Source organism: Oncorhynchus nerka, unplaced genomic scaffold, assembly GCF_034236695.1.
Source record: "Oncorhynchus nerka isolate Pitt River unplaced genomic scaffold, Oner_Uvic_2.0 unplaced_scaffold_21___fragment_6___debris, whole genome shotgun sequence".
Classification (NCBI taxonomy): domain Eukaryota; kingdom Metazoa; phylum Chordata; class Actinopteri; order Salmoniformes; family Salmonidae; genus Oncorhynchus; species Oncorhynchus nerka.
In genome coordinates, this window is record NW_027040335.1 from 131,165 (window position 1) to 158,513 (window position 27,349).

General features: G+C 44.2%; 1 protein-coding gene across 1 annotated transcript in view; it reads right to left on the minus strand.

The window, feature by feature from the left end:
- LOC115133115 (cadherin-like and PC-esterase domain-containing protein 1) overlaps nt 1–27,349 on the minus strand; it is a 76,959-nt gene that overhangs the window by 8,374 nt on the left and 41,236 nt on the right. The window contains exons 11-15 of the mRNA XM_029666021.2: nt 27,106–27,260; nt 25,953–26,023; nt 23,703–23,889; nt 22,887–23,064; nt 266–383 (exon numbers count right to left, since the gene is read on the minus strand). Coding sequence (XP_029521881.2) covers nt 266–383; nt 22,887–23,064; nt 23,703–23,889; nt 25,953–26,023; nt 27,106–27,260 — 709 coding nt within the window. The remainder of the gene's footprint in view (nt 1–265; nt 384–22,886; nt 23,065–23,702; nt 23,890–25,952; nt 26,024–27,105; nt 27,261–27,349) is intronic.

Consider the following 27,349-nt stretch of genomic DNA (forward strand, 5'->3'; position numbering starts at 1 on the left):
ACCTTTTGCACTTCAATCAGAGGGCAGAGTGTGTTGGCCTCTTAAATCAGCCTTGTACAGATACACACACAGCAGGGTTTCATATGGACATCTGGGCACGTATGCATAACATTTCAGAGCGATGAGAATTATTTCTAAGTAGAACATTTCTGAGGATCCTGTAGTCAAATATTTTTTCTGACAGTAATTCATAAAGCCTTTCAGCTATGTAGGAAATGTAATCTATAAAAACAATGTGAAGTGATATCTTTGATGGGGGACAGACCTGGTACATCCCCAGAGATGCAGGGCCGAGTTGGGGCCTGGGGCTCGCCTGGAGAGAGTGGCCCAGGGAGTGGCTCCAAACCACAGGGCTGATCTGGTTGCACCACCAGGCCACAGTCCTGCGTAGACACAGGGTGAGAGAGAGAGATGAGATTATGAGGAATGGTCCATTGTACTGGGAGGCTGAGGGAACTCCATGTTGAGATGTTGTAGTCAAGTATCCATTCAGTGCTATTGTTGTGGTTTCCATTCAGTGCTATTGTTCTAGTATCCATTCAGTGCTATCATTCTAGTATCCATTCAGTGCTATTGTTCTAGTATCCATTCAGTGCTATTATTCCAGTATCCATTCAGTGAATCCATTCAGTGCTATTGTTGTGGTTTCCATTCAGTGCTATTGTTCTAGTATCCATTCAGTGCTATTGTTCTAGTATCCATTCAGTGTTATTGTTCTAGTATCCATTCAGTGCTATTGTTCTAGAATCCATTCAGTGCTGTTGTTGTGGTTTCCATTCAGTGCTATTGTTCTAGTATCCATTCAGTGCTATCATTCTAGTATCCATTCAGTGCTATTGTTCTAGTATCCATTCAGTGCTATTATTCCAGTATCCATTCAGTGCTATTGTTGTGGTTTCCATTCAGTGCTATTGTTCTAGTATCCATTCAGTGCTATTGTTCTAGTATCCATTCAGTGTTATTGTTCTAGTATCCATTCAGTGCTATTGTTCTAGAATCCATTCAGTGCTATTGTTCTAGTATCCATTCAGTGCTATTGTTCTAGTATCCATTCAGTGCTATTGTTCTAGTATCCATTCAGTGCTATTGTTGTAGTATCCATTCAGTACTATTGTTTTATTATCCATTCAGTGCTATTGTTCTAGTATCCATTCAGTGCTATTGTTGTAGTATCCATTCAGTGCTATTGTTGTAGTATCCATTCAGTGCTATTGTTCTATTATCCATTCAGTGCTATCATTCTAGTATCCATTCAGTGCTATTGTTCTAGAATCCATTCAGTGCTATTATTCCAGTATCCATTCAGTGCTATTGTTGTGGTTTCCATTCAGTGCTATTGTTCTAGTATCCATTCAGTGCTATCGTTCTAGTATCCATTCAGTGCTATCGTTCTAGTATCCATTCAGTGCTATTGTTCTAGTATCCATTCAGTGCTATTGTTCTAGTATCCATTCAGTGCTATTGTTCTAGTATCCATTCAGTGCTAATGTTGTAGTATCCATTCAGTGCTATTGTTCTAGTATCCATTCAGTGCTATTGTTGTAGTATCCATTCAGTGCTATTGTTCTATTATCCATTCAGTGCTATTGTTCTAGTATCCATTCACTGCTATTGTTCTAGTATCCATTCAGTGGTATTGTTCTAGTATCCATTCAGTAGTATTGTTCTAGTATCCATTCAGTGCTATTGTTCTAGTATCCATGTTGTCACAATGAAACACAGTAACGCAAATGGAAGGTTGGGGTAGATTTATGACCATATTAATTCAACAATTCAACTCATCTGACCATTTATGCAACCATATAGACGATGGAAATCTCCATTGTCAAAGGCTTTCATAGCTGTAGTTGTGTACTGATAGGAATGATCATGTTTTCCCCTCTCTGTTTGAGTTATGGGAGGCAGTTACTGTAAAACCAGTCTCCGACCACTGAGTCATCCCTGTCTCAATTTTTATTTTATTTAACCCGTAATTACCAGGTAATGGTAATGACCTTTCTGCCATTACCTCACTCACTGTGTTTCCATCTCTCTTTGGGCGCTCTCTTTTCTCACAATCTTTCACTTCTTTACTCAGCTCATTTCTCTCCATCACTCCCTTCCTTCTCTCTTCCCTTCGGTATTAGAGAGCTTGGCGGTGGGCGCTGTGTCCCTCTCCTTGAGGTTGGTGGTGGTGGGGGTTCAAATGGTTGGAGGTGAGGGGTCAGAGGTCAAACAAACCTAACCAGATGAATGACAGCGGCCGGGAAGCTACGTATCGCAGGGGCCCCCGTGGGAGCCGCCCGACCGTCTGGCCCTGAGTACAGAGACACCGCCAGGCCCCTCCTCTTATATCGGGCTTGCGGCGCGACTGAACCTCACACACACACACAAACATAGATGCCCCCCCCCCCCCCCACACACACACTTACACACATACACTTCCCCTTTCAAAAGGGCCATGAAGAAACTGAACCTCACACACACACCCACCCAACCTCCCTCTGAGGGTCTTCAGTTCACACGTCCATACCACATTCCCCACGGCTCCGGCGCAGCTCTCAACAAAGTGCCACAAGACAACTTAACAGGGATTTTCTTGTTCGTACCTGTGCACAGTGTACACGCCACAAACACAGAGGCCCTGGGGTCTGAGGGAGCCGCCTGGGGCCACGGCCCAACCGCCGTTATGGAGGAAACGCACCGCGGCCACCTTTCATCCTTCCCTCCATCCCTCTTCTTAAAACGGACCGGAGAGTCTCGCTGCCACGTAAAAAAGATCTGTATATACAGTATATATATTTTCTCTGCTCTTTCTCAATCTTTTTCTCTCTCTTTCTCTCAACGCATATAGACCAGCATTTATCTGATGTCATGTTCTCTCCCCCCTTAAAAATAATTCTCCAACAGGGAGCTTTAATAGCATCCCCCGACACCAGCCCTCAGTGAAAACCCCTGATTCATGGACCATCAATTCTCAGCCAGGCTCCCCAATAGGACTCTCCTAACGTCACATTCGGTTAATAAAGTGCTGAAAACCAAGAGATGGTTTATGGCCACCGAGGGATTAGAGAGCAGTACTTCAGAGGAGAATGTAGTGTGTGTGTGTGTGTGGGGGGGGGGGGGACTTGGTTATAAGGGTCTGAGTCCAACACTACAGTAATCTGCATTGATCAAAGAGCTATGCTAACCAACCTCGATACAAGGGAGTGCTAATCCCCCCACGACACACACACACACACACACACACACACACACACACACACACACAGCTAATCCAACCGTGCTCTCCATTAGATCATAGCTGCTTGTCTCTGTGCCAAGTGGCCTTGTTAAGACACCACTACCTGCCTTTGTTGGAGCAGACACAAAGGCTGGTCAATCTACCGACTCCAATCCTCCAGGACCAAAAGGACCCTACTCATTAGAGAAGCCAGCTTAGTAGGAAGACAAGTAGGGGTTGAGATTGGAACAAAAAGTTAATTGGGGGAAAAAGGAATAACACACAACATAATAAATATTTGGGGATATAATAAATATTTGGGGAATTATATGTCTCAAACGGGTATCAAGCTTTTCCTGTCAATGCGTCAACAGTAGGGCAGGAATGCCAGCTGAATCTGGCAAGCAGAGAGGGAGCTCGGATAACGCTCGGCTTGAGAAGTAGTAGCACAAGGTAAACACACCCAGGCATAGGAGTGTACAAACACACACTCCAAAAATCACTCCTCTGAAGATAGGCTCGGTCTAATCCTGAATAAAACAATACAACTGTATAAAACAATAAAGCTAGGGGAAATCTCTTTCACCTCAGTCTTCATGCCGGGTCTCCCAGTGCTTGTTGGCTGCTGTTGAGACGACAGGCCAATCCCTAGAAAGACTGCTGAAATACACTGTACGTTCTGACAACACCGCAACAGAGCTCTAGAGTTCCTTCAGGGCAGTTATACTGTAAAGCGCTGGATTCCTCTCCTCAGAGAGTCAATTTTATGGTTATAGGAGAGCTTCAGACTCCCAAAGAACACAGTGGAAATAAAATAAATGAACCAGTAAAAAGTGTTGTAAATATCATCGTCGAAATACAATATAAATACCAGCCTTGAGCAAAATAACTCTTAGGCTTTACCGGTTTCATTGATCAGTAAAGATCTTCAGAGTAAATGCAATACAGTATATATAATAATGAGAGAGACATTCCGAGGTAACCATTTATAATCTGCAACGTTATTAAAGTCCGTTTTTAGGTGGTTGACACAACCTGTTGTGACAGCTTGAACAGACACCTTAAAAGCTGGAGTCCTTAATGGTGAAACCGCCACGTCCGTTTGTGATACTACAACAACAAAAGAAGTTACCTCAAACAACCACCACTGTTTTTCCCCCTCTGACGTCGTCGCACACTATGTACTGCCATTTCTTTGTACCATGCTGCGCGACGCTCCTCAGTACGTCAACAAAAACAGTGACAACGGGTGAGGAGCGACCTGTGACCCTATTTCCCCCTAATGCAGATTCCATCTGAGGCCCTTTATGCTCATACCCTTATACGGGTTGAAAATGGCAGATTTGGGCACTGATAAGCACCTAAATTGGAACGCAGTGGCTGTACAGTAACATGCTATACATGACTTCAGACCTCAGGCTCTGCGCTTCACAGCGCTGTATGGGTTTTGACTGACAGCCATTCTGAACTTGAGCACAGCACGCGACAAGAGGTTCCCCTCATCCCTCCTGCTAATTGGGCAAAATGTTGTCGTCTGAGTGAGGGAAATGCTGTAAATTAAGAGGACTCATTGTATTTTGAAAGACGTTGAGGATTATAATAAATACCGATTTAATGTCATAGAAGCAAGCCAAACACCTGTGAGTCCAAATGTGCACTTCACATTTCCATATCATAAAACTAACATTGAACGTGTTTATGACCACTACGAGATGACGTCATACCCTGGGTTGTTCCGAGAACAGAATGCAACCATGACAAAATTACGATGTGTTTCTCTGAATTGACCTCAGAAAGCCTCGTCATTTATAATTTAGCTAGTCATATTAGCAACAGAACAAGCTTTCAAACGATGCCCACCTGACCCAGTTTGAGATATAAAAAAAATGGGCCGTTTTTAGATTGCGTATACAACAACAGTAATTGTGTGATGGAGGGCATGCAGGGCAGTGTTCCAAACAAAACAACAACAAGTGTGCTTGCTCTAGTTCCTCAAAGGCACGGCTAGGAGAGATAAAAAAAAAAGCACCTTATAGTTGAAGACACTTCTTTGAGATAAAAGTGTATTGAAATGACTTAGGAACTGTGCACACGTTGAAGAGGTGTGTGTCCACTTGGAGACACCAGTTAGTCCTCTCACTCAAACCCATGTCATTTTGTTTGTCTTATGTTGCATCTACCCCACGTTAGTGAATGTATCCAGAGAGTTTTCAGATTTTGTTAATCAATAAATGTGTCCAAAGTACAGTAAATGTTAAAATGCACATACAATCAACAGTGAAATGTTTGGATTCAGTCTTGGTGAACTGTTGTGTCCTCAATGTTGGTCTAATCATTTTCCCATAACCTCAAACCTGATCCCTTTCAATTGCTACCATGGTTAGGCATATGCTTTTCATATTTCTCCTGTAAGAAACATTTCAATGTAGGCCTATCCATATAGGCCAATTCCCACGAGTGTAAAGGGTTAAAGAGCATTTCATATAATCTGTCATCAATAGGATTTGATCAGATGCTATTAGGTTGTAATCCTATCTGTCACGCTTGGGGATAAACCCTCGATTTTCCATAGGTCTTTCTGGGCTCCCCACCATATCCCAACAACAGAAGGAAAACACTCAACGGCCACGTACACAAGTATTCTCTGGCAGACTAGTTATTTTCTTCTTCTAAAAACTGCACAACATCCATTTTTGTCAAATCGTGTGTATTGTATTGGCTTTTGTTATTCGTTTCTTGTGAGAGAGGGGAAAAGAACGAAAGGGTAGAGTATTTTCTGGCTAGAATACTGTTTTCACTTCGACCCGAGTTGAAGTATATACGCCATGCATTTCAAAAATGTCGACATGTTAACAAGACTGCCGCCTGCGATCTGAGGAAATGTTATTTTAGTTCTTGTGGGAAAATGACATTTTACTCTCCGATGTGGGAATGAATGGGAGGAGGGAGTCAGGGAGGACGAGTGAAAGAGTGGAATATTCAACCCATTAGAGAATGACACACACACACATCCCTGTAATGCTTACTACTTCCCTATGCATGCATCTGATCAAACCAGCCTCTCTGATGCACCGTAGCCCTCACAAACCATTGGCTGTCCAATCAAAATGAATCACTGGTCACTATGTAACTGTTGAACACGGATATGGTCTTGAAGACATAAACAACCCTTGTTAGAGTGACATTGATTAGACCATAGGGATAGACCATAAACCATGGAATGGGTTCCCCTTCAGTCATTACATCACCAAGTCATTATTGCAGACAGATACAGTGACCAAGAACCACACCACAGAATGTGGGAGGATGCAGGTTCCACTAGGTTCCCTCCAGGGCCCTGGGTGTTCATGTCTACCACCCTCTGAGCTTCCCAGATGTCTTCTGATCGCACTCCCAGTGGTCCAAGCGGAAGAGTGGAATCCTACCGCCAGTCACGCATGGAAGAGGACTATCAAAGAATTATGGGATGAATATAAACAAGTTTGTCATATCATGTGATTGTAATGACAGGGAAAATTGCTGTGGGACATGGTAGAGAAAAAGCCGGACTTCTGAGAAGTTTGTTGTGTGTACACCAGTCTCCAGCCACTCTAAACATCAAAGTAGAGCTTATAAAAATGTCTAGCAATATCCCAAAGGAGATACGGGATATTGCATGAATAGGGCTATACGATTAGGAGATCATCACACGCACACGCACACGCACAGCAGTATAACAGTCTTTCAGAATGCATATGGTCAGCCATCAGATAAGAGTTCCTTATTACACACAGAGGAAATGAGAAGAGTTCTGAACTGACAGCTCTAACGCTCAGACCTCTACCCCAGAACCACAGAGGAGCCGCCGCAACATGATACACACACACAAACACACATTTATTACCACACACACATCCTTATCAATCAGTGACCCTCTAACCCACATACATACATACATACGCGCGCACACACACACACACACTTCTCCAGCTTTCCTCCTCTCATCAAGGGGCAGAGTGTGTGTGTGTATCATGTTGCGGCGGCTCCTCTGGGCCTCAATGGGCTTTCCCTGGTTAATTAAAGGTTCAATAAAAAATACAAGCGAGTAATACCTGTACAATGCGTCACACTGGAACGTATGAACAAACATATACAACAAAATCATGATAGAAGACATGAAGACCTTTTGGTAGGAAGTCCCATGATGGCACTATGAAGTACATGAGACAGAGTGCCAAGTCAAAAGGGGAAAGAAACCCAGCCAGATCCCTGAGAAAACAATGGTCAGCCAATCTGGAATGTGTCTGCCACACAGCGATATCCACACGGCCAAATGTTCAATCCCTTGCAGCTCACAAGGACTTTCCCAGCCTCTCAGCGCAGCCAGTGTAAGATATGTACACAGATTCCTACAAGTACAATCACAATTGCGCCAGAATGCAGATTTTAATTCATGAAATTTCACGGGGGATTAAAAAAAAAAAAGTTTCAATTCCATGCATTCTGTTTCTATGGGAAAACAATGACTTCCCCAACTAGGTTATTCATCTATATCCATTCCCAACTCTCAGCCTGAAAGCGCTCTGTTCATGGAGGAACTTTGAACCATCAGAGCCACCATTAGGAGACTTTACTACCAATCACATAATACATATAATGACGGTGTGGTCATTTCAAGTACGTTGTAACCATACAGTCCTTCCTCCACATCCACAACCATGATGTAACCTGGCAACAGAGTGACCTCTGGAAACCGCAGGCTGAGATGACCAGTCCCTATGACCGTGTAAAGATCATCAGAGCATGAGTAGCTAAAGCTAATATGAGAGTTAGCCGCAAACACTAGCCCGTACTAAGTGAAATGGAGCCATGAGAGCGCTATAGATCCACTGCAGTGAGGACCAGAACTGGAGAACCTGGGAAACATACAACAAGAGTCCAGGCCAGGACTGAGTCATCCCAACCCAACCCCAGAGGTTCAACAAGGGTTTGTTTGTGTCCGGTATTCAACTTAAATCTGGTATTGTACTGGTTTTCTGGGACTCAGATCTGCCCAATGGAACGTTAGGCAGCCCAGTTCTTATGGGCAGTCCATTGCGAGCTTTGTTGTTGTTAGGAGCAGAGAAAGACACAGAGAGACAAAGACGGGAACAGAGAGACATAGAAATCGAGATGGAGAGACAGGAACAAAGGCACAGGGACAAAGACGGAGAGAAAGAGGACTAAAAGTGATTGAGAAGTCTTGGTAAGCCCAGAGTCTTAGTGAGCCAGTCAGTCAGTAGTAGACATCCCAAACTCAGAGAACGACGTCGTCATGGCAGGAGAGCCAAAGTAACAGTGACTGGTGGAATATTCGGTGGATAATGGTACAGTTATTGCAACATGCACCCATAATTGGCCTGCCGCGACCATAAACGAGAGACGCAGGGGCAGGAATCACTTAAATGGAACCCCTGATTGGGAGCGAGCGTAGAGCTGCATTTACTAGATCATACACCCCCTTTTCTCTTTTTAACAGAGCCCACTACTCATGCCAGAAGCCGGATAAAGTCCCAACCACATCTGTAAAGGTTTAATAGCAGTAGGATTCTATGTTTTTACCGTTCCAAATCAAGGTTTACAGATCTGCACTTAACAGAGTCGGGAGTGTATATGGGAAATATTTCCTATAAGGTGGAGTTACTACACTGATTGAGTGATGATTAAAAGGTGGAAACAGAGACTTGTGGGCAATTGGAGGGAATATGCAGCGGTGTTATTCATATTTGGGTGATCCTCGGTGTGATTGCCAGGGCTATGCCTGCTGCTGAACAGTATTCCACAGTCCACACCGTCACATTGGACATGCTTGGCATTACCATAGCAACATGTAAAAGCAAAAGAGCAATGTTTACGCTTTGGTGAGAGGGTGGCTTTTCTTGGTACACGCAGGGCCTAAACACTCCATCACTGTCTAAGACCTCAGATATTCCTTTATAAGCAAACGTTCTGAAATGTGTACTGTTATTTTTTGTGATAGTAAATAGTATTTTGCAATATTTATTGATTTGTGTACATGCTAGATATTGGAGCTTGTGTATGTTCATAGTAACGAGAGCTACAGGTTTTGGCTAGTCAAAGTGAGACAATTCATTCGTAAGTTGTTGACTGGTTAAATTAGGTTGTCATGGGCTCCATTTTCATTGGGATAGAACACACACAGAAACAAATGCATACATTTCCTATAACCGATTTATGACATGGTTTATTGGGCCTTTGGAGGAACCGCCGAACCACACGCCTGCTGGACTCGGCTCCGGGGAGAAGGCGGTGGGGGGCAAGGAGGAGAACAGTGGGTTCTGGCAGCGGAACGCCCACACATCCACCCTCTGATCAGAACAACAGTACACAACTCATTACCAGTTTACAATACCACCCAGAAACAATGCCTAATGAGGAAACAGACGCATACAGGAACATATGCAGAGGTGGGGCGGCAAGTAGCCTAGTGGTTAGAGGGTTGGACTAGTAACCGAAAGGTTGCAAGATCGAATCCCCGAGCTGACAAGGTAAAAATCTGTCGTTCTGCCCCTGAACAAGGCAGGTAACCCACTGTTCCTAGGCAGTCATTGAAAATAAGAATTTGTTCTTAACTGACTTGCCTAGTTAAATATTGATACAAATATGCAGAGGTGTGTGTGCTCAGTGCGAATGAGAGAGAGTGAGAGAGAGGCAGACAGAATCCGAGAGAAACAAGGGGGAGTCAGACGGAGAGAAAGAAAAAGAGTGAGATGGATGCTGAACAAGAGGCTAAGGGAAGAGGGTATGTGAGAGTTATGTCAGCTAATGTACAAGCGACCTCTAGTACTACTGTATAATCAAACATCAAACTGCAAGGCCAAACCAAACACATAGCACAGCTGAAAAACCCATCCTGTGATCGCCTACTCTCTCTCTGTGTGTATGCCCACATTTGTGTGCGAACATACATGCATGTTAATATGCTTGTTAATATGCCTTAAAACTCAAGAGTGTTTTCCCATGTGATAATGTGCCTTAAACTGTACAAGTCACTCTCCCTGCCAACATAATCCACACATCTTAACATTATGGTTTCCCTCCATTATGAGCTGGCCTCACTTCTCCTCAGACGTCATTCCCATTTCCCCGTGCCAGGAACACTGCCAGGGACACCACCGGGAATAACAGCAATCCAGGAGTGACGCCATTAAGCCTAACTGCTCCTTCATGACCAGAGATCTGTCATGTCCTCATGACAACCATCCTCATTTAACTGTGTAATAGCAAGGAGGCCCATGCATTGATCCAGAGGGGAAACAGGGGAAAGAGAAATAGTGAGAGAGTGATGGAGCGAGAGAAAGAGTGTGAGAGGAACAGAGGGGTGAGAGAAGAGGGAAGACAGAGGGTTGTGTTTGTTCCTCGAGGATGACGTTAGGAAAGTTCCGGTTTCGGGAATCCTGTGGTTGTCAGGTAAGCGATATTCCCAAGTCAGGATATTCCCTCATAGACAGGTGCTGTGAGAGTTGGAGGAGCGGGAAATTAAGTCAGGACAGTGGAAATGTGGGCATTGCCAAGTTTACATAAGACTTGCTCTCTGGACCTCCATATGACCATAGTGTGTGTGTGTGTGTGTGTGTGTGTGTGTGTGTGTGTGTGTGTGTGTGTGTGTGTGTGTGTGTGTGTGTGTGTGTGTGTGTGTGTGTGTGTGTGTTTGCGTGTGAGGTAGTAGGTACAGTACCAGTCAAAGGTTTGGACACACCTACTCATTACAGGGTTTTTCTTTATTTTTATATTTTCTACATTGTAGAATAATAGTGAACTCATCAAAACTATGAAATAACACATATGGAATAATGTAGTAACCAAAAAAGTAAACTATATTTTATATTTGAGATTCTTCAAAGTATTCACCCTTTGCCTTGATGACAGCTTGGCATTCTCTCAACCAGCTTCATGAGATAGTCACCTGGAATGCATTTCAATTAACAGGTGTGCCTTCTTAAAAGTTCATTCGTGGAATTTATTTCCTTCTTATTGTGTTTGAGCCAATCAGTTGTGTTGTGACAAGGTGTGGGGTATACAGAAGATAGCCTGATTTGGTAAAAGACCAAGTCCATATTATGGAAAGAACAACTCAAATAAGCAGAGAAACGGAAGTCCGTTACTTTTAGACATGAAGGTCAGTCAATCTGGAAAATTTCAAGAACTTCTCATGATTCTCATGGTTCTCATGAGGACCGCCACAGGAAAGGAAGACCCAGAGTTACCTCTGCTGCAGAGGATACATTCATTAGAGTTACCAGCCTCAGAAATTGCATCCCAAATAAATGCTTCAGAGTTCAGGTAACAGACACATCTCAATATCAACTTTTCAGAGGAGACCGTGTGAATCAGGTCATCATGGTCGAATTTCTGAAAAGAAACCACTACTAAAGGACACAAATAAGAAAAGGGGACTTGCTTGGGGCAAGAGACACGCGCAATGGACATTAGACCGGTGGAAATCTGTCCTTTGGTCTGATGAGTCCACATTTGAGATTTTTGATTCCAACCGCTGCGTCTTTGTGAGATGCAGAGTAGGTGAACGGATGATCACTGCATGTGTGGTTCCCACGTGAAGCATGGAGGAGGAGGTGTGATGGTGCTTTGCTGGTGACATTGTCTGTGATTTATTTAGCATTCAAGGCACACTTAACCAGCATGGCTACCACAGCATTCTGCAGTGATATGCCATAACATCTGGTTTGTGCTTAGTGGGACTATCATTTGTTTTTCAACAGGACAATGACCCAACACACCTCCATGCTGTGTAAGGGCTATTTGACCAAGAAGGAGAGTGATGGAGTGCTGCATCAGATGACCTGGCCTCTACAATCACCTGACAGTTTGGGAAGAGTTGGACCACAGAGTGAAGGAAAAGCAGCTCAGCATATGTGGGAACTCCTTCAAGACTGTTGGAAAAGCATGCCAGGTGAAGCTGGTTGAGAGAATGCCAAGAGTGTGCAAAGCTGTCATCAAGGCAAAGGGTACAACATAGAAAATATTAAAAATAAAGAAAAACCCTTGAATGAGTAGGTGTGTCCAAACTTTTGACTGGTCTGTACCTCTAGTTGCTTCAATCTCTTTCTGTATATCATCCCCTCTCTGTGCAGACTGTTAGGTTAGAGCAGCTATAGGGAATTATGAGGGGATGACCGCGGGTGTTAACCCCTTGCCCTGAATCACAGACCCCTAAATCATCCCAACCAGACTGGCCCTGTCAATGGCAAGGAAACACAGCCCTGACACGCACACACGCATGCACACAGAGAGAGAGGGAGAAGATAGAAAGGCAAGTGGTAGAGACAGAGAAGAGAGGAGGGTTTCAACATACACAGTGTAACAAGGGTTGGGGGGGTCTTCTAACCCGACAAAGTTATTTCCCCCCTAAAAGATAAAAGCACCAAACCATTTAATGAATGTTTCTTAGAATGTCTATCACCCCTCATCGTCTCTGACTGATCAAACCAGATCAAACACAACAGCAGCGATTATTTTTATTGGACTGAGGGGGACCAACAGGAGTTTTAATGAGAAGACCCGTCTCCCCCTCTTCACTCCATCTCCCCCTCCCTCCCTTCGCTCCAGTATGATAACACGGGAGCGGAGGGAGGGAGCATGAAGTCAGCCATTGTCGGAGAGAAGTGGCACACTCCTGGGCTGAGCGAGGAAGGAGAGGGGTGGAGGGGGGGTAACAGAGCCAGCTTCTGTGGATCAGCTCTGGGACTGGGCCTCGGTGGAATTCACAGCTGCAGCACTTCAAAGAGCCAGACTCCCACCAAGCCCCCCCTTGACAACAACACCAGGAAATAAATGGTTAGTTTCCCTCTACGAGACGGGATAAGGATAGGTGTGGAGACCAGGTTTGGGAAACTGGGACAGAGCCGCGATCTTGCCTGTGTTGATGGAATGGGAAGTGGAGGGGATGTAGGGAGGGTTGAATGAGACGGTAATGGAATAAACTGAACATGTGTCCAGCCATAACAGTGGACATATAAAGATTTAAATCTGTGTGTGGAAGGTTAGTCCTCCTTCTGTAGTAACAGAAAGTGCTCCTGGTTGGACTTTCTCACAGGTGAGTGTACCAGTCCTCATAAGTGAGCCATCGCTGGGTATAGCACACCAGCTTTGTGAAGTCAATACAGACGGAGGATGGGATACGAGACAAGGAAGCTACTCCAGACTATTGAGATCCACCCTCAGTCAGTTTCCCATTCCCACCTGTGGCTATCAACATAGCGAGATAAACAAGCAGCATCAGACAGCCAGACAGCCTGCTGATATGAACACTGAAGCCCTGAGCCTTCACATGATAGCACTTCAAAAGCCCCACATGCGGCATCAATGGAGACCCTGTTCTAGGGCCCAATTCTCCTGCCCCCCATGTAGGATGAGTGGACAATATCTCCCTCATTTGCTCTCTCTCTGACCCATGGAGGAAGAGAGTGAACGACTAGAATTTTAGCGGAAGAGGGGAGCAGATGAGATAGTAGTTGTTAGCAGAGCGTGGCTGTCAGTGACATGGAAAGGGAAAGGGGGATACCTAGTCATTTGTACAACTGAATGCAATCAACTGAAATGTGTCTTCCGCATTTAACCCAACCGCTGAATCAGAGAGGTGCGGGGGGGGGGGGGGCTACCTTAACAGTGGGTTAACTACCTTCCTCATGGCAGAATGACAGATTTTTACCTTGTCAGCTCGAGGATTCGATCCAGCAACCTTTCGGTTACTGGCCAACGCTCTAATGCATGGCAGATTGATGGACAGGGCAGGTTGCAGAGCAGAGAGACCTGTGTCGGAGATCAACGAAAACGCCATCACCTCAGAGAAAGTGTGAAATATAAAAAGGCACATCAAAACAGCACACAACAGGACAAGACAAAGTACAACATTGCACAAAGCAGAGAACCACATATTGAACTTTCAGAGTTCCACACACGTTGACCACCCCTCAGTTGAAACACTATTTTGAACAGCGTATGTGCTGTGCAACTCTGAGTGGCGCATTGGAGGGTTACATCAGCTGAAGAGAATGAGCAACCACATCTGAAATATCCCTTAGTAAGAACATAATACTATGGATTTCCTTTCCTATGGGTGGAACACATAAATGTGGTGACTCGTGGTACGGAGAGGGAGTTTATACTGGGTTTGCCCTGGGGTCACACTGCTAACGACTACACCAGACGCTCTCAGCAATTAGCCCTCGTTAGCACTCATTATTCCCAAAACAGGCTTCGTCCAATGCAATTTAAATCAAGGTTTTGTACATTTGACACTAAATACATTCCATCACCGTCCTCATGATATCCCCTCTTTAAAATCATCTATTTTATAAGAGCAAAATCAGGAGCCAAACCCCTGCTCAATATGGTGTACATATCGCAGAATCCTGAAGGCCCTTTTCTCACTGCTGTGCCTCAGCTGGTCTAATTGACAGGTGATGCATTCAGGTCACTTTGATATGGAAAGTCCCTGGATGGGGGCTGGATGGTGATATTAGAGAGAGTGGGGCCAGGGGGACTGGGAGAGAATGAGGGAAATGGGAATGTGCTCTGGCATCAAAATAATTCCTCTCTTCTGCCACTCTCCTCTCTGATCCCTTAATGGTTTCCACAGCATGGCTCACATGGGGGGGTGGGGGGTGGGGAACTGTTTGCCTGATTTGTGAATGTATGTCTGAGCATGAATGTGTGTGTGTGTGTGCATCTGAGCGTGTGTGTGGTGAAGCACAGAGCTGTGAGAGCACGCTCGTGGTTTGTAGAGACTCCAGTCTCTGGGAGTTTCTCACACTGACTTCAGAACAGAAGGAAAGCATTAAGCCTCTAGCGTTGTTATACCCCAGACCACCCGGACTGGCCCAAGACTTCCTATATATACTCTGCCACAATCTCACAGTGTGTGTGTGTGTGTGTGTGTGTGTGTGTGTGTGTGTGTGTGTGTGTGTGTGTGTGTGTGTGTGTGTGTGTGTGTGTGTGTGTGTGTGTGTGTGTGTGTGTGTGCGTGCGTGCGTGCATGCGTGCGTGTAGGTGACAATTCGATTATTTCACTTCTAAAATGGCAGTTAAATTAATTCTCGCTAAGCCAAGCAGATCAGGATCAGGAGGAGCAATGAAAAGTTGTGTTTCAGATCAAACTTTGAAAAACAATTTGCTGTGCTAGACAGGCCCTGCAATTTGGTTATGTCTGCCTGTCACATCCATGCACCAAGAATGCCCATCAAATGCTGTGGAAATAGAATTATTTCAGACTGTACATCAAGGGGGGTGGGGGGGTGGTATCGCTTGCCAAAGTCCCTCTGGCATAGCATGAGCTTGTAGCAGCCTTTTGGTACAGGGAACCAAGAGCAGAAGTATGTTGAGTTGTGAGTGAGTGAGTGAGTGAGTGAGTGAAGTGAGTGAGTGAGTGAGTGAGTGAGTGAGTGAGTGAGTGAGTGAGTGAGTGAGTGAGTGAAAGCTGAGTTACTAGACGTATTTGTTCATATGGTGAGGCAAATCAAATCCTCATAACACAGATAGACAGAGGTCTTAAGTCACACAGACAGATCAAACGGTCTGCCCAGGCAGGATGCTGAGAAAACTCCATCACATGAGGATGAGAGGAGTGGAGGGATGAAGAGAGGGGATACAGGGAGGAAGGGGTTCTAGGAGCCTCTGAACCTCTATCCAAATGGGGTGTCCTACAGGACAGAGAGAGGGAACTTACTGTAGCTCACCTTCCATTCATATAGAGTCACCTCCTAAATTATTGGCACCCTTGATAAATATATATATTTTTAAAATGGCACACATGTTGACCTACATCATTCGTCCTCCTTTTACCCCAGTGCAAGATGATACAGCTGTGTGTAGGATTATGATGGGTTGGGGTCACAAGGTTGGATGTGTGTCAGCAGCATTCCATTCGTCCATACAACCGGTCCCAAATCAGCCTCTAGCACATCTGATAGTAACCCTTCTTGACTGGTGGCTGATGGATGAGATAGAGGAATAGGATGGTGGTTGGGATTCCCTTTAGGCTCTGAGTCAAAATAGATTACATTAATTACAATGATGATGATTAATTAAAACCTCTACAGGATCGGTGGGTCCCCCACGGGACGGTTGAGCTAACGTAGGCTAATACGATTAGCATGAGGTTGTAAGTAACAAGTAAATTTCCCAGGACATAGACATATCTGATACTGGCAGAAAGCTTAAATTCTTGTTAATCTAACTGCAATGTCCAATTTACAGTAGCCATTACAGTGAAAGAATACCATGCTATTGTTTGAGAAGAGTGCACAGTTAGGAACTTAAAAAAGGATGAATAAACCAATTAGGCACATTTGGGCAGTCTTGACAAAATTTTGAACAGAAATGCAATGGTTCATTGGATCAGTCTAAAACTTTGCACGTGCACTGTTGCCATCTAGTGGCCAAAATCTAAATTGCAGCTGGGCTGGAATAATACATTATGGCCTTTCTCTTACATTTCAAATATGATGGTAAAAAAACACACACAAATAAACACATTCTTTTTTCTTTGTATTATCTTTTACCAGATCTAATGAGTTATGTTCTCCTACATTCATTTCACATTTCCACAAACTTCATTAAAAAGTGTTTTTTAATATATCTAACGTGGATATTACAGTCACCTCCAAAATGATTGGCACTCTTGATAAAGATGAGCAAAAAAACTATGTATTAAATGAATAATACAAATACTGAGCAATATTGAATGCTAAAAAAAACACTTTGGAAAATAATATATTATTTTCGACTAATCCAATTGCTCAGAGTAAGATATTTTGTTTAAAAAGTAATAAAATAAAACAGATTCTCAAAACAAATTCCTAAAGATTCTTATAAATAAAAGAAAACAAAATCTGCAATAACATTTACATTTTTTCAAATTAATCTCAGTTTAAGGAACTGTATTGTGGCCTTCCATGGCTTCCTGTTTCACTGGGGTATAAAAATGAGGTAACACGCAAATAAAATCCAGTTGTCATCCATCCCCATAAATCAGGGTACAAAAATAGCTATTTATTTACTTACCACTATTAGGACAATAATTAATATGTTTAAAACCACTGGAGCAGTGGCAAACGACCCTGGTAAATGAAGTGTATCTTGTCCCCATGCATAGTGAGGAAGACTTGGTTGCTCGCATCTTGGGGTCACCAAGTATCCAAATCCACAATTAGACTTGAGTTTGCTAAATGGAATTGGCACTTGGATTGGAACCAGGTGCTATGGTCAGATGAGAAGAAAATAGAGGTCTTTGCCCACAGAAACCAATGGTGATGCATAGCAGAAAATAGCCTCATACCTACTGTAAAATATGGTGGTGGATCTTTGATGTTATGGGGATATTTTGCTTCCACTGGCCCCTGGGGCCCCTGTTAAGGTCAATAGCATCATGAACTCTACCAAGTACCAGGACATTTTTGCAAAGAACCTGGTTGCCTCTGCCAGGAGGCTGAAACTTGGCCGTAAGTGGATCTTCCAGCAAGACCATGACCCCAAGCACACATCAAAATCCACAAAGAAATGCTTAATTAACCACAAAATCAAATATTTACAATTGCCATCTCAGTGTCCAGACTTGAACTCCATTGAAAGTCTGTGGTTTAATTGACGAGGGCAGTCCATACGCGCAGACCGAAGAATATCAAGGGTCCAAGAGGAATGGTCCAAGATCCTTCCCAATGTGTTTCATCAACATTTTAGAAAACGTTTCAGTGCAGTTATCCTCACAAGGGGAGGATGCATATAAAACATTGAAAACAGGGGTGCCAATAATTTTCTTTTTTAGGAGACAAAAATATGATTTGCTAAAAAAGCATTCAAAATAGCTCAGTATTTGTATTATTATTTTATACATAGTCTTTTGTATCAATGGTGCCAATCATTTCAGAGGTGACTGTAATATCCACATTAGATATAATAATAATCATCATCATTGTAATTAATGTAACGTTTTTTTGACTTTGCCTAAAGGGAATCACAACCACCATCCTATTAGTCCATTTGATCCACCAGGAGTGGTTACTCTCAGACGTGCTAGCGGCCGAGTTTGGATTGGGTGTATGGGCGAATGGAATGCTCTTGACACACACACACACACACACACACACACACACACACACACACACACACACACAACCCTGTGACTCCAACCCATACACACAGCAGTATCACCTTGCACTGAGATGAAAGGACGAAGGGTGTGTGTCTATTCCTCCACAAGACGTTCCTAAGACGAGTAAAACACCTGTAACCCCCCACCCACCCACCGAAGGGGTCACCAGCTGTGTGGGTGAGTGCATGTGTGTTTAAGTGAGTGTACCAGCTGTGGTGGGGTATGGTCAATGAGTTAGAATGAGGTACAGTGAACAATGTAGGGCGGTTCAGACAGTGTGTTTTCCCAGACCCAGACACCTTGTAGTGACCCTGAGGAGGCATAGGGAGGACAACCATAGCAACACTCCCAACACCAAGGACACAAAGTTGGCATCCCAGCCACACACACAATTGCAAAGGGATAAATTCTATACTTTATCAAATGTACAGTGATCGAATTCAGCACATGGGCCGTTCTTACAGTATTATCAGTATCCTCCATGTACACCAAGTCAGAACTGTAAAATAAATAAAGGGGGCATATAAGCAGACAATGAAAGCTCTTACAATATTAAATTATGACATTTTTCTAAAATAGGCTATAGACTAAATGTGCACCAGCAAGTCAGAACAGTAGGCTAAGTTATGAGGGGAAAAGGGGGCAAATTGTTAGAGTTAGGCACATGGGCTACTAACAGCTTACTACACAACATACACTTAGTAAACTCAGTAAAAAAATAAATGTCCCTTTTTCAGGACCCTGTCTTTCAAAGATCATTTGTAAAAGTCCAAATAACTTCACAGATCTTCATTGTAAAGGGTTTAAATACTGTTTCCCATGCTTGTTCAATGAACCATAATTAATGAACATGCACCTGTGGAACGGTCGTTAAGACACTAAGCTTACAGATGGTAGGCAATTAAGGTCACAGTTATGAAAACTTAGGACACTAAAGAGGCCTTTCTACTGACTTTGAAAAACTCCAAAAGAAAGGAGCCCGGGGTCCCTGCTCATCTGTGTGAACGTGCCTTAGGCATGCGAAGAAGGCATGAGGACTGCAGATATGGCCAGGGCAATAAATTGCAATGTCTGTACTGTGAGACGCCTAAGGCAGCGCTACAGGGAGACAGGACGGACAGCTGATCGTCCTCGCTGTGGCAGACCATGTGTAATATCACCTGCACAGGATCGGTACATCCGAACATCACACCTGGGGGACAGGTGGCAACAACAACTGCCCGAGTTTCACCAGAAACGCACAATCCCTCCATCAGTGCTCAAACTGTCTACAATAGGCTGAGAGAGGCTGGACTGAGGGCTTGTTGGCCTGTTGTAAGGCAGGTCCTCACCAGACATCACTGGCAACAACGTTGCCTATGGGCACAAACCCACCTTCGCTGGACCAGACAGGACTGACAAAAAGTGCTCTTCACTGATAAGTCACAGTTTTGTGCCCATTTGTCGGAGTAGCGTTTATCGTCGAAGGAATGAGCGTTACACCGAGGCCTGTACTCCGTGAGCGGGATCGATTGGAGGTGGAGGGTCTGTCATGGTCTGGGGCAGTGTGTCACAGCATCATCGGACTGAGCTTGGTGTCATTGCAGGCAATCTCAATGTTGTGTGTTACAGGGAAGACATCCTCCTCCCTCATGTGACACCCTTCCTGCAGGCTCATCCTGACATGACCCTCCAGCATGACAATGCCACCAGCCATACTGCTGGTTCTGTGCATGTTTTCCTGTAAGACAGGAATGTCAGTGTTCTGCTATGGCCAGCGAAGAGCCCGGATCTCAATCCCATTGAGTACGTCTGGGACCTGTTGGTTCGGAGGGTGAGGGCTAGAGCCATTCCCCCCAGAATTTTCCGGGAACTTGCAGGTGCCTTGGTGGAAGAGTGGGGTAACATCTCACAGCAAGAACTGGCAAATCTGGTGCAGTCCATGAGGAGGAGATGCACTGCAGTACTCAACGCAGCTGGTGGCCACACCCAATACTGACTGTTACTTCTGATTTGACCCCCCTTTGTTTAGGGACACATTATTCAATTTCTGTTAGTCACATGTCTGTGGAATTTGTACAGTTTATGTCTCAGTTGTTGAATCTTGTTATGTTCATACAAATATTTACACATGTTAAGTTTGCTGAAAATAAACGCAGTTGACAGTGAGGACGTTTCTTTTTCTGCTGAGTTTATAATCCAGTGTGATAGCAAATAGCACCAGGAAATCATTGGTGGCTGTGCTGTGTGAACAATTTGTCAAGGATTCAGTCTGTTTTTCCTCTTTTCTCTCGTTCGCCTCTGACTAAAAACAGGACCACATGTTCTATGGGAGAGGATGGTTTATGCCTGCTGGGATGTGAGGACCGCTTGGTGACCACAATAACCATTTGGGAGACAGTCAGCTCTTCCCAATGGACCGTAATAACCACAGCCCTCACACTACCAGCAAGAGAAAATCATCAGGGGCTGTTATGAGTTGTGTGTGTGTGTGTGTGTGTGTGTGTGTGTGTGTGTGTGTGTGTGTGTGTGTGTGTGTGTGTGTGTGTGTGTGTGTGTGTGTGTGTGTGTGTGTGTGTGTGTGTGTGTATTTATATAGTATGTGTGTGTCCATATGAGGCTCAGAAGTGGTTTCCCGTGTGTTTAGGGTGTGCATGCATGTTTGAAGATTCATAGGGGAGAGTGGAGTAAATTGACCAAATATTTAGGAAGAGGGCATCATTTCATGGAGTCTGAAGAAAAAAAAACACATGGAAAAAGAGGTAAACAAGTCCAAAGAAAACAGATTTCCACCAAGTCAAATGAATTTATTGTGTTAGAAGTTCCATGACACTTGTATTTAAACCGAAGTAGATCATTTATAGATTTCCCTATACATCAGTTGGGGTCTCTATAAGCTTCAATATAAGGTCCTAAACCTAGCATGAAAGTGCATCCTTTTAGCTGTGTGGCTAATATAGTCCAAATGTTTGCCTTGGGGTAAGTTGAGCCAATGACCATGGGGTCAGTTGAGCTAATGGTTGAGCCAATGGCAAGTTGAGCAAATGTAAGTATTTTCTTCCCAGGCGTAATGGTAGGCATTATCACTGGGATGAGGTAACACCAGGGCCTGGCCTGTTAAGTGTTTTTTTTAAGTACAAAGTATTTGTTAGGTGTGTCAAAAGATGCTTAAAATGATTAAAAGACAAAGTGATTGTGATGAATTGTGTTTGGGAAATAAAGATAGTCATGGTTTTAAAAATGTAGTGGTAATATTTAATTCAGTACAGAAATGTATAGGAGGCTTAATTTACCCCATAAGTTGTGCCAAGAGACCACATTTGGGGACAAGCTATGTTTTCAAAACTGTAATGTTTACATGAATTCGGATTATTTCCAGGGATACACAACATCCTAAAATCTATGTAGATATCATTGTTAGAAAGAATACTATATTTCCCTTGATGGAGTGATACTGAATATAAATAATTGACTTAACTTACCCCACTGTCCCCAACTGTTTCTATCACTGTAATGTCCAGAAATGCTCCTCCTCTTAACGGCTCAAATCCCTGCATTGATTGGTCAGCTAAGGGTCCTCTCCATCAACACTGCCCCGCCTCGGGACACTGCCCCATCGCCACCCTCATACCCAAGATGCATCAGGAGATAGGGTGGGAGGTTTGGAGAAGAGTGAAGGGGGGGGCAGAGCGTCCTGGACCACATCCCAAACCAAACTCTTACTGGGGTGTGAAAGCTCAAATATAGCCCATGACACAGGAACTCATGGGAACATCAGACCCTCTCAATCCCTTTATGGCCCCCGCCGACCCGGCTCCTCCACATTCCAACGGTAATCTGGAAAATACCGGCTTCGAAATATCAACCAACTGTATCTCGACACTGCTGCTGCTCCACTGCCTCTCGATGCCATTCGCAGCCGTAACCGACACTAAACTTTACACAGACCCACCGCGAAGGCTCCCTCGGCGAATCCCAACCGCCGACATGACAAACGCTGTAAAAACGAAGGAACCGCACTGTTCCTTCTCCACCGAATGAATTGATTTTCCTTTGTTTACATGCTATGAAACTTGTGTTGGATGCCAGACCAACATTGCTCATAGAAGGAAACACTTCCCATGCTCTGGGAATTGAAATCATGGCTCTGTAAAAGTCAATAGTGCGTCTCATTTTAATATGGTACGGGATAATAGGGAAATTGTATTTTGTGTTCCTCTGACGTGGTCCTCCAGTAAAGTCAGTGAACCCCAGACAGGAAGTCACTCTTAGTTAACTTGATGGGGAACATGAAGTCCCACTAACCTTACATTTTTACCTTGTTTTACTCATAATGGAGAAAAAAAACACATATTAAAGTGCTGATCTAGGATCAGGTGCCCCCTATCCATATACAGTTATTCATGATAATCTAAAACTAAACACTGATCCTCTATCAGCACTCCTACTCTTGAGACCTTGTGAATACAGGCCCAGGTCTCTGACAGTGCTTGTCCATCTGTGAGTGTATGGTAGTGAGTTACAAGCGTGTAGAAACACCATGCCCGCACCACGTACCTGCACGAAGCCACACATCACATGCTCCCCAAACATGGGCAGGCTGGGACGGCTCTCGCGGTACATGTGCAAAGTGTATATTGTCATGACAACAGGCTCGGGCTCTGTGGTGAGCGACTCGTCCGTCACTAGGATGTTGATTATGCTGTTTCCCAGGCCGACCGGGTAGTTTGCTGTTCTGTGGAAAAACAGAGGCAGAGCTTCTCAGAAACAAGGTCCAGAGAAGTCCAGGGAGATGAAACACACATAAGCACAAGCGCACACACACACACACACACACACACACACACACACACACACACACACACACACAGGATGGTGAGAGAGAGGGCAGGTTATAGAATCATTCCTAAATGTCACTTTAGCGCTGTATGTGTGTGGCCGTCTTACGTGTGTGTGTCTGTCTGTCTGTCTGTCAGAGGTCAATCCTCTGACCCCAGTGCTACTGAGTCTAATGGGTGCTAATCAGGGATTGGCTGCTGAGATCAAAGCTACGGACGTAAGAAACAGAGTTCTACAATCACACAGAGTAAAACTCAGAATGACATGGAAACATGCCCTGACCAAAACACTGGACTGAAAACACACATTCCCAGAATTCAGATGTTATAACTCACTTACATCTATATTATAGACCTGAAGACTGGGCAGGTGTAAGCAATATACGACAAGATCCATTTAACCTATGAAAGGGCTTGTTGGAGATCTAACTCTATGAGTGCTAACACCTACCATCTCACTGAATGTGACCCAGCTACATTTGAAAGCCCAGCTTGTGACTCACAGGGTGAAAGGTCATGGCTGGGAGGGTCTCACCTAGGTCCTCTGTGCTCATCCAGGTGTATGTGACAGGCTGGGCTGATGGGCTCAGGGCGGAGGCGTAGGGTCACCACGTCAAAGGGGACCTCAGCACGGTAGTCCTTCACCCAGGGACTGAAGGGGGGGCTGAGGGTCAGAGGGGGATCTGTGTACAGTTGTCTGAGGTGGGGGTCCACACACCGCTCTGATACACACCACAGGGAGAGAGAGAAAGAATGGATTATAAATACAGATGAAACGGCTTGCATATGTCACGCCGTGCACCGCTGTATTTTTCATATTCAGAATACTGTTACACATTTAACCATCAGAAGGAGCATCAAAGAACAAAGATGGTTATCTAAAACATGCATGCTCAGTGTGTGTGTGTGTGTGTGTGTCCATTCAAATGGATTAAAGATAAAGACATTCACACAAACACTATGTAATGGGAGGAATGTTAATAACAAGGTCCACACGTGTTGAGCACAAGCCCAGAGAATGCTCTCTTCCTCTGGAGGCAATTGACTCTGGTGTGTGCCAACCTCAAGCAGTTTGCAGATGCAGTGGGCACAGTAGAGCCACCTACCCACCCTCCCTGCCCGAAGCACCGCCACAACGCTAATATTTTACCTTGAACACTGCAGCAGAAGCCAACTCCTTTGCTCTTTCGTCCGCGTGAGGCTACAATACATCGAGTTTCCCAGGGAAGCTGTGAACCCAGCTGTAGCCTATTGCATGATTGTGTTTATGAGTCAGTTATTAAAGAATGTGAAACAATGTTGTGTATGTTAACTATTGCATGATTGTGTTCATGAGGTGTACGTTTACTGCTTTTCATTAAATCATGTATGGCTAAAATATTGCTATGGCCTAAAATAAATGTTGTTCATATGGGCAGAATATTGTAGCCTAGGCCGACATTAATTCGTTAATATGGGTATATAAAGTATGGCGCCTTGAACGCGCCTCAGCTACAGCATTTGTTTGTCTGAAAGGGTACACTATGGCTTTTTAAATGCCGCAACGAAACCTTCTCTGAACGGGTATTTAACCTGTCCGTAAAGGAATGCGGCTTCTGAAGCGGGAATTAAATCCATCACTAGGGCAACCAAAACTGTCAATCAAATTATCTCGAGCTACCTGTAAGCAGCCTGCCTGTCTGCTGCCTGCGCGCAGACCACTCACTCCTAAAAAGTACTTTGAAGTTCGTTAAAGTACAATTACTTTTAGTAGAAAGAAAACACATCTAACATACCATAAAAACAACAAGAAACAACACATCAATCAGCAACGTTTATTGTTGTCAGGGAAACAATACCGAACATTCTATGCCTGAGCAGAATTTGACTGTCTGAAAAGGTACAGATGCTTTTTTTTATTGTCTGAAAGGTTATCAATTGTTGTGATCGACCGGTTACTGTAAAGGCGTCATATGTATGAAAATTGTTCGGTTATCTTGGAGTTAACGCCGTCATGCGCCCTCGGCATTCGAAAGCATCATATTCCGTGCACTTCCAGAATGTTTTTTTGCGGTCTGTAGTTCCAGTCTGTTGGTGTAGCTTTCATGCGCCTGGATATTTTTCCACGCACAGAGGATAAATTCGGGTTCCATTGCTTGTTCTGCTCCTCTGAGAATAATGAATAATGAGGGTAGCAGTGCAAGATCATTTAAAGAAAAATATTTGGATTATTTGCATAAGAAAGACTTGCAACTGGACTATCATAGCCATCCATCCAGTATTTTTTAAATTGAAATGTCGGCCTTTTACGAGGTACATTTTTTCTGCATTAAATTATTTTTTATTATTTTTATAACTGATCAAAATTAGGTATGCTGTAACCTACAACATTCTGCTCATATGAACACATTTATTTTAGGCCATATAAAGAAAAGCTATTCATGATGTAATGGCAAGGACCAAACAGAAACATTGTTTCACATTCTTTAATAAAAGACTCAAACAGAAATAGGCTATATAGCAGGCTTCACAGTTTCCCTGACAAATAGGCCTATAAGGAAACTAGACGAATATCGACAATGTTGAGTGAGCTAGAGGGTCTGTGCTCGGTGTTGTACCTTCCACAAACACTTTTGCCCTACAAAAAGACACGTAAGCTTCCCAGTGTGGAGCTCTGGTGAATTCAGAGCGTCACACTTCAAACCATTGAGATATACAGCATTCTAATTCCAATGCATTTCTATGCATCCTGTTGGCGAGGTGCCCCAGAGCCAGACAATTAGCCGACACCTGAGCAGCGCCTCACCTTTGTCTCCAGGGAGGTCCTGGGAGCCTGAGTGTTGATCCCACCCGGTCTGTGTCTCTGCTTCATTGGTCCTATGAGAAACATGGAAGACTGTCATTATTTAGAAAAAAAATGTTCCATTGGAACAGGGAACATCCACTCAGTCATTCTGAGGATTGTCCCTGCAATAAAAGAAAACCAAAGAGCGATGACAGACTTTAAGCCCTCTAATAAACTGACCTTTTTATAAGTCTCTCAATCACATTTACAGTCTCACACAAACCAACTGCACACATTCATAAATATGGATATAGTAAAAACACACATATGGTGATCAAACACACACACTTTCCTGGCCAGCGTCAACATTCCAATTGGTTCCTAGCCTACAAGAGGTCCAGAGGTGTTTATCAGCACTTGTTATAACTCTCAACCAATCAAAGTAAACTATACTGGCTGTTCTCCAGATACTCTCTCCTTTTTCTCTAGCCTGATAAACTCTCCCTTTTCTTCTCCTCCACACCAGTTTCCTCCACTTCCCACATCCAGCACCCTGTTCCCCTTCCACTCCTCTTCTAAACCCTTCCATCACCAACCCTTCCTCTGCCCATTACCATCCCCATTCCGCCACTACCTCCCTCTCTTTCCTCCCATAATCCTCATCATTCCGCCTGGTTCCCTGCCCGTGAGTGTGCTACATGCTCCCAGCTCCGTGCTCAGCCCCAGAAGTCAGACCAGCCCGAGGGCAGAGGGAGGCTGTGTTCTGAGTGCCAGCAGCCCAGCTCCGTGCCACAGCCCTGGGAAGGATGGGAAGCCAGATGGGCCCCGCCAGTGGAGCCAGTACCCAGCCAAGAAGGGATTTAACCTAATTCTGTTCCAGTTTGAGTGGATTGTGCCTGAAGCTCCTCTCTCCTGCTACAGCCAGACTAACACACATGTGCCAGGGGCTTAATGAAGGGATGCTTAGGAGAGGTTGAGGAACGAAAACCATCCTTAAATTCAGCCAAGTTTATTCCCCCCAAGACCAGTCAGTTGTCTGTTTTTTTTGTTTGGTCTATCCTTTCCAAATATATGGAGAGTAAAACAACACCAAGGGGATTGAGCAAGGTAACAGAACCTCATGTGAACTGATTGACATGTGTGTGTGTGCGTGTGCGTGTGCGTGTGTGCTCACCTGTAAGTCTGGTTCCTTTGCTCTGTATAATGAGAACAGACTCTGTCCAACAATGCTGAGAAATGCAGCCCACTCCCAGACTCCTCCGCTCTAGGGAACGATCGAAAGAGAAAGTCTTGGATAGAAGAGCGCTGCGGAGAAGCTGCGGGATAAAGCTGGATATAGACAAGTTTTCAATTACTGGAAATACAGACACTCAAATTAACATGATTACAATCTGGAATCACTGCAAGTGTTCTGTAAC